Source organism: Mastigoproctus giganteus, chromosome 2, assembly GCF_048544385.1.
Source record: "Mastigoproctus giganteus isolate SK-2022 chromosome 2, ASM4854438v1, whole genome shotgun sequence".
NCBI lineage: Eukaryota > Metazoa > Arthropoda > Arachnida > Uropygi > Thelyphonidae > Mastigoproctus > Mastigoproctus giganteus.
Genome location: NC_143576.1, coordinates 204,167,850 through 204,175,384, shown reverse-complemented (window position 1 = coordinate 204,175,384; position 7,535 = coordinate 204,167,850). Strand labels below are relative to the sequence as shown.

The 7,535-nt window shown below is 38.8% G+C and overlaps 1 protein-coding gene across 1 annotated transcript; it reads right to left on the bottom strand.

The window, feature by feature from the left end:
- Nucleotides 1-3,934: 3,934 nt before the first annotated feature.
- LOC150089944 (adult-specific rigid cuticular protein 15.7-like) lies at nucleotides 3,935-5,378 on the bottom strand. The gene is made up of 3 exons (XM_090368915.1): nucleotides 5,344-5,378; nucleotides 4,850-4,936; nucleotides 3,935-4,641 (listed from the first exon to the last, which is right to left on the bottom strand). The coding sequence occupies exons 1-3, from the start codon at nucleotides 5,353-5,355 to the stop codon at nucleotides 4,243-4,245; spliced, it is 498 nt and encodes a 165-aa protein (XP_090225041.1). The 5' UTR covers nucleotides 5,356-5,378; the 3' UTR covers nucleotides 3,935-4,242.
- Nucleotides 5,379-7,535: the final 2,157 nt, after the last annotated feature.

Below are 7,535 nucleotides of genomic sequence, written 5' to 3'. Positions count from 1 at the left end.
GATGAAAGCCTCCTCAACGATTCATGTTGAAGGAATTGACCATAATCTTCCACGCTGGTTTAGTGCGGGTTGATAGATCGACCGTATTTAGCAATCAGGGGCTTCAATCCCGGTCTACTCAAAGAGCGTGTGCTACTGCAGCACTTCCACCCCTGACAATTCGGCTATGGAAGTCTTGTTTAAAGGTATAAAATTTCAATTGGGACTGCATATGTGTTGCTAGAAATATTCGTTCCTTCTACTACGTGTTCTCTATCACCTGGAGTTGACATTGTCCGGTTAAGAGCCACTTTTATGGTGGCTGAACCCACCCACCCACCTTTTCCGAACATAACTGTCCCAGTTACCATCCAGTAGCCAACTAAAATCATAAAATCTAATTTTGTTGAGTTACTGAAGGCAGACTAGACAACTGAATTTGTTTCTCGCCCAGCTTTGAAGCAGCACGTAATTACAATCACACAGCATATGCAAACGGCCCCCACCCAAAATCCCACCTACCGCTCCTATTCCCCCACTGCAACAACACGCAAAAATTATGACTAACCCGTTGCAGCAGAAAAAACCGCCACCGTCATTGCTGGGTGGAATTCGTTTTAACTTCCATCCACCGTTACTCGAAACTTAAAATTCTGCTTAACAAATCCGCCTCTGTAATGGTAACTGCTACCCCTTCCACTTACCTGCCCATTATTAGAATAATCACTACCGACTGAACCGACCAAACTCAAACTCAACAAACCGCCACATAAATCGAACAAAGAAAAACCAATTACCACTTAAATTGCGGGTGGTGTAGCAAAACTCTACCATCCCAGAAGAGAAAATCTAAACTGTTTCCTAGTGGAATGGTCTTTCCTCATTAAAGTTCGTTCTACTGATCTCTATTATATACCGGAGTAACAATGGACCATGAACAATGCAAATTGGTACTGGAGATTTTCTTATTTATTTTTGATTTGAACAATGTTGACGTAGGTAACGACAATATTCAGTTGACCAATATTATGACGTTATCTGTGAGCCCATAGAAACTACAGTAGAACTTAAGCAAAATTGTATAAGGTAGCCACACTTACATGGTGTCAGACTTTTATTAAAACAAATTGGTCATCCATCCCACAGCCTTTTGATTTTATTACATATCGTTCAATCTTTCTTTAAATACTCTCTCCAGTTTCTCGAAATTAAATGGCAGGTTGGCTAAAAAAAATTTCTTATAAAGGGAGTGGCTAATTATTAGTTACACCTATCCTTTTTATGAAATGGAGTTGCTCCTTCAATAACAGCATCACGTGTACGTACCATACGATAGACTAGAACATGGTGGAAATAGCATGAATCCATGGACCCATCCTATCTGGTGTCGATAATGAAGACTAGTGGTAGCGGTGCCAGGGTATAGGAAGTGTATTCTTGGTGAGTATTGTTCCCCTTGATACAGTGGAGTAACATTTCAATGCCACAGGTCATCTGTAAGTTGTTTCTAACCAGGCGCATTCTTTCTAGGCAGTAAAATGTTCATCTGCGAGTGAGTGCTTCCAACAGAATAATGTGCCGTGTCACAACACCAGAATTGTATAGAAATGGTTCCAAGAAAATGAGAGTGAATTCAGTCCACTACGATCGCCTCCCCAGTCATTAGATTAAAAAGGATGAAAAAGGCCTCAGTTCAAATCCAGTCAATGATGGGTGAACTTTTTATGGACTTCTTTAACTGATTTAGTCAGACTCAAGTGAGGCTGTATGTTTTTCTTTCTGGAAACTCGGCTATTTTATTCAGCAAACGCCAAACCGACCGAAGAATACACGCAGTTAAAGACACAAAAATAGTAATGTCTCATAGCCTTAGTTGCCTTTGTACTTAACACACGCTTGACCCAATCGCAATCCAATTTAGCACTTATGGGATCAGGTGTAACGAGTTCTTTGGAATAGAGATCGGGACCATGTAATTTACTACAACTGTAGGAGGCAATTGAGTCACTATTGACCAGCATCCCTGTGGCACGATTTTAACCCTTTGTTGAGTCTATGTTATGACGAATCTAGGCTGTTTTGTGCGAAATGAATCTAATGAAGAGACCACTCAGTGTATCTGTTCTGCAATCATCCTTTCTTAACTTAAGCACTTCTAGTTTGTTTTTTTTATTACATGAAAAAGAGAAAATTCATCTCAACCTTTACTCAGACCTTACATAGATCCTCTACATCGATCACCCAACACAATTGCAGTCCATTTAACTGAAGTCGCTCCCTGTAGGACTATTAATTCATGCTTTAAGTAGCCATAATTTCTTCATGCCATGTCCTTTCTGGAATGGAGTTTTCAGACTGGTACACAGTACTCATGATGTAGCCTAACCATGGCTTTATACAATGGACTAATCACTTCTTTTTCATTAACCGTTGTTTTATTTTATTTATTTTAATTACTAAAACTATTCGATCGGCCTGATTAGTTGCAGATATGATCTAGCTTCCAGTCTCTGAAGTAATTTTGAACAATCTTTCATGTAGTTTATCACATATGAAGTTTGCTAATCTGTCTTAGGTTGATTCCCTCAAGTACAACAGATGTATAATGAGCAGTTTACATCAGCTTCTCTGAAATATGGATGGGCCTGTCTATACTAATATTTTTTCCTTCTTACCTTTCATATATTCTGTCTTCCCCTGCACCCAATACGAAATTGAATATTCTTAGAGAACAAGAAAATGTCTTCAAAGTGCACTAAAAGAACCAATAAAACAGAACCACCTAACTAACATGGAGTCAGACCTCCATGTATTCTCAGAAAGGCTTTCGCACGTGATGACATTACATGGTGTTAAACACATCTGAAAATACCGTATTCTTCAAAGAGTATTCGTATTCGGACACCCCTGTTTCCTTCCCGGATAAGCAATTGGCTCAGACCGGTGCATAAAGAAGGCGTAGAGTCATGCAAGGCAAGTTAGTTGCTCTTGTCATGGCACTTAGAAAAAAATAAAAAAAGTCATGTTAGGCCACCCGAATTCATCCATCGTGCTGCATGTGTTATGTGTACAAATTGAATGTATTCTATCGTCGATTTGTCTTTTTTTCTGGACGAAAAACAAGAATTTCCGGAGAGAAAAACCTTGCTATTTATGCTTGAGACCGACTAACTCAGCCACAAAGTGAAAAAAGACCATGAAAGTTCCTTGCATTGACGGGATTTGAATCATGACACGATAGCCAAACTAACTGATTCCTATAGGGGTTTTATTGTCAGATATCACGTTGCTGGGTTGACGACTTGTGCAGTTGCAGTAGAGTAGAAAGAGTTAGAATAGGTTTCAATGCTGTCATCAGGAAATCGTAAACGTAAAGCGGCAGTAATTGGACAGTAATAATATCCTGACATCAAATTGACCTCATATCCTGACATATGTCAGATTTACTACAACATAAAATACTTTTATGATGTCGGTTTCCTCAATTTTGTTTTATGTTCAGGGATTATAAGATCTTCGTAAAGATAGGCATTGATTTTTATGACAAAGAAGTATACAATTAGTTGTTAGTAGTAGGGTTTTTAGGAGTATGAGCCATATTGATCTGCGTATACTGTCTGTAAATTGCGTGTCTATTTGCTGGAAAAAAAACCCCAAGTTTCCGGGAGGATAAACCCTGGTACCCTCGCCTGAGACCAACTAACTCAGCCACGTTGTGAAAAAGGACCATAAAAATTCCTCACATCATCGACGGGACTCGAGCTCATGTTTTTTACACCCAGTGTAGGGAGGACGGCGATTTTACCAACTGCGCTACCCACAAGGACCAAGTATACACTATTGTTCTGCATATTATGTAGTACTCATTATGTAGGACATGCATGTGTGTTGGAACACTATTGCGCTATACCAAAACTCCATTTTAACACAACACAAAGAAAGAAAAACATAACACTTTTTAGAGTTCAACATTTTATTGAGCTTTCTAAACTTCAGCACGCGTCCCTAAGATCCCCTGGCAATATAAACACGCGAATATTATAAGAAATGTAATAGCAGCCTTTGATACAGCAAACACAGCGATAGTATGTATAAACAGAATCAGTGGGCCTCGTGGGTGAACGGACGGCATACAATTCGATCGGGGGAGGGGGGTATTGACAGAAAGTACAAGATCTATAATAATAATAACAATAATATCAATATAAAATAGATATGTTCATAATTTATCTTTAATTTAGGAATTTGAGTTATCAAAAAACTCTAATGGTATGCTCCAAGTCCATGTGCTCCAGCAGCTCCATAACCCCAACCTGCTCCGTAACCCAAGCCAGCAGCACCAACTCCGTAAGCTACGGGAGCACCGACCACAGCCTTGGCAACAACGGGTGCACCAACTGCAACTGGGGCAACGGGTCCTGCGTAGGGGGAGGCGATGTAAGCGGCAGCTGGTGCGCTGTTAGCTGTTCCTGGTTCGTTGGTCTTGACGGTTGCACGGAAACCGGCGCCATCGGCTACGTATTCCACACGACGGGCACGGCCATCGATGTCAGTGAGGGTGTAACCTCCCTTCTGGACATGTCCATTTCCGGTTTCGTAACGTGCGTTGGTGGCTCCCAAGCCATCAGCAATCTGGTAGTTGAAACCGTAGTTGCCAAAGTCCTGCACAGAAAACAGAATGATCAATATTGCATATTTTCAATGTTTATTTTAAAGTAATATAATAATAAATAATATAATTGTAAAGTAATATATTTTAAATCGTAGATTATTATTGCAAATAATATTCTAGGTTAATAGTAGTAATATTTGCATTAATTTGATATCATTCATTAAATTTAATTTTAAAAAATAATGAATTAATGCTTACGTCTTGTTGCCGAGAGCTGGCGCTTGCGCCACCTAACTGTGCAGCATAGGCGTTGGCAACAGCCAGACAGATGCAGAGGATGACAATCTGTAAAAACGAGCGGTAAATGAAATTTAGATTGAAATTTTTATATATAGATTATAATCTATAAGAATAGGCAGTAATTTACATTGAAATTTTATTATAGGTTACAATAGCGTAAGAAAGTAATAAATATTTTAAAAGTATGAAAATCTACGAGTTAGGCTTAGTTGGTTATTAACGTTTAGGCTTAGTTGGCAATGAACGTTATTATTTACAGTTGGCAATCGGTAAAACAAGGCTTAGAGCCGAACTAAGTTAGGCAGAAAATAAAACTATAGTTTCACTGAATTCATTTCGGATATTATTACAGTTAAACCTACTGGAAGCTCTTCGTAAAGGCGAAATGGATATGAGAACGCTTTAAAATAAATTCTTTAAAAATGTTTGCAATAATGTAACTCATTACTTACCTTGGCGATCATTGTGGCTGCTTGGGTTGCTTGTAGGAAGCTGAAGGTAGAATATGGTACGGTGGAGACTCCTTTTATACTCGGAGAAGGGTCCCACTGGACAACCGTGGTAACCTTGTCCTTCGACGTTCATCGACCGAAATACCAGGCTGTTACCTGCCAACCGGTAAAGCGACTGATTGGTATGCGAAGGTAAACTGCTCGAGATCTTTATGGGCCTCTCCCTTGCCTGCTATTTACTCCACTTTAAATGACCTCACATTAATTTCTTTTCTGTTGTTCTTTTAACAAAGAAAGCTCGAGTTGAGTTTCACTCACATTAAGTCAATTAACTTCATCAAGCACAAATAGATAAGAATTTCTCTCCTTATCTAATTAATCTTCAAGTTGACCATCATAACCTGAAATTCTTTCCCCACCTCCTTCCCGATTGTAATTCATTCCCAGTCTCTGAAATTTTCCGGTAATGACTAAAACCTGAATTTTATGATAATGTATCTTTAATGTTTTAAAATATAATAGAGGTTTTTGTATTTTTTTTCGATCTCACAATCACACAAGAAGTCATTAGAACATGTAGCCCAAAGCTAAAACAAAGATGGGAATTTTCCGGTTTTTCTGTTATCTATTGATGGCTTCGATTCACAACAGAAATCTTGCTTGGACAATTCTTTTAGCATTACTGTTGGAGCAATATTCAATGATAACTTTATCCTATTTATTGCGAAGTTGGCTTTACAATAAATCTCATTACAAGTTCGTATATGTTTTCAAGTTATTCTACTTCCTTAACATTGTCAATAGTAACCAGTTATTGAGCACAATATAAGCTTAAGTTTTATCTGAAATGCAGTAGGTTGTAAAACCTGTTACAGAGAATAAAACATTGATCTTATTTCCTAAAAGAAACGCTTTGAACCTTCACTGAAAAGGTAGTTGAAAGTGAATAAACAACAGACTATGCTCTTCTCATTTTTTAAAATACATTCTGAGAGTTAAAGAAATTGTTGAGTTAAAGAAATACGCAGGGAATCAAACCTCCTACTATACCAGAAGTAGGCTAATTATATAATTTTTTTATAAGCCATTCCTTGTAACTATGGCCTTTTTATATTATTTTGTTTCTCCCCGATTCTGGAAATAAAAAGGCTTAGGAAGAGAATAAAGTTAAAAGCCAATCTCGGTATTGATTCATCATAATACACTAAAATTGGCAAAAGAGAAGTACATATTCAAATAAATTTAATTTACATTGGCGTTGACAAATTCTTTCCACATTAAGTACAACTAGAATAGTGGAATGAGTGCTAAGATCGTGATTCTTATTTTCTTTAAAGCGAATTCTGAGGGAACGTGTCTTGTGAAATCCCAGTTGTTAGGCTGGTGAATTACAGGCTTCTTCGTCTATTGACTTCAATGGTTATAGTAAACCAGTTTTTATGATAATAATAGTTAGGCCAGTGGTCTCAAACTGGCGACCCGCGGGCCGCATCCGGCCCCCGAAGCAATTTTACATGGCCCGCGAATACATTTTAATTATGTATTTGTTGTAAATACGGTGCTTATAATTTTAGAGACATAGAGATATGGACTGAGCTTATGTGCGCGACTGCTATTGAAGGAAAAAGAGATAGAATGAAGGTTTGGGGCTTTGTCTTTGTCACTGTATGCTTGTATGCCAGGCCACGTGACTGTGGTAAGGTGGTAGAACTTCCCACGTCGGTACAATCAGTAAATTTAGTTCGCCAGCCGACAGTTGGTGGCGCTTCAGTATTCTGGTGTTTCCGATTTTTGGTACTTCTGATATATATTTTCCTTGAGTCAGTCACTAGTTGGTTAGCTGGATGCACAGCTGCGCCGTTCATATTGCTATATAGATGGAGACAAACTAACGTATGGCCCGTCAGCTGCTTTCAGATCGTGCATTCGGCCCGCATGCAATTTGAGTTTTTTTTTACCACTGAGTTAGGCCATGCGCATTATGTCTTTACCTACGTGTTCGCTAGCCGATAGCATTTGTGGGTAGCACAGTTGGTAAGATCGCCTTCCTCCCCACACCGGGTGGAAAAGACCTGAGTTCGAGTCCTGTCGATGATGTGGAGAATTTTTATGGACACTTTTTCACAAAGTGGCTGAGTTAACCGGTCTCAGGTGAGGCTAGCATGGTTTTTCGTCCAGCAAACAGAAAATCA

Coding starts and splice junctions, on each gene's coding strand:
- LOC150089944 (XM_090368915.1), bottom strand. Junction 4,642..4,849: donor CCAGCTCTCGGCAACAAGAC/GTAAGCATTAAT, acceptor TTTTCTGTGCAG/GACTTTGGCAACTACGGTTT.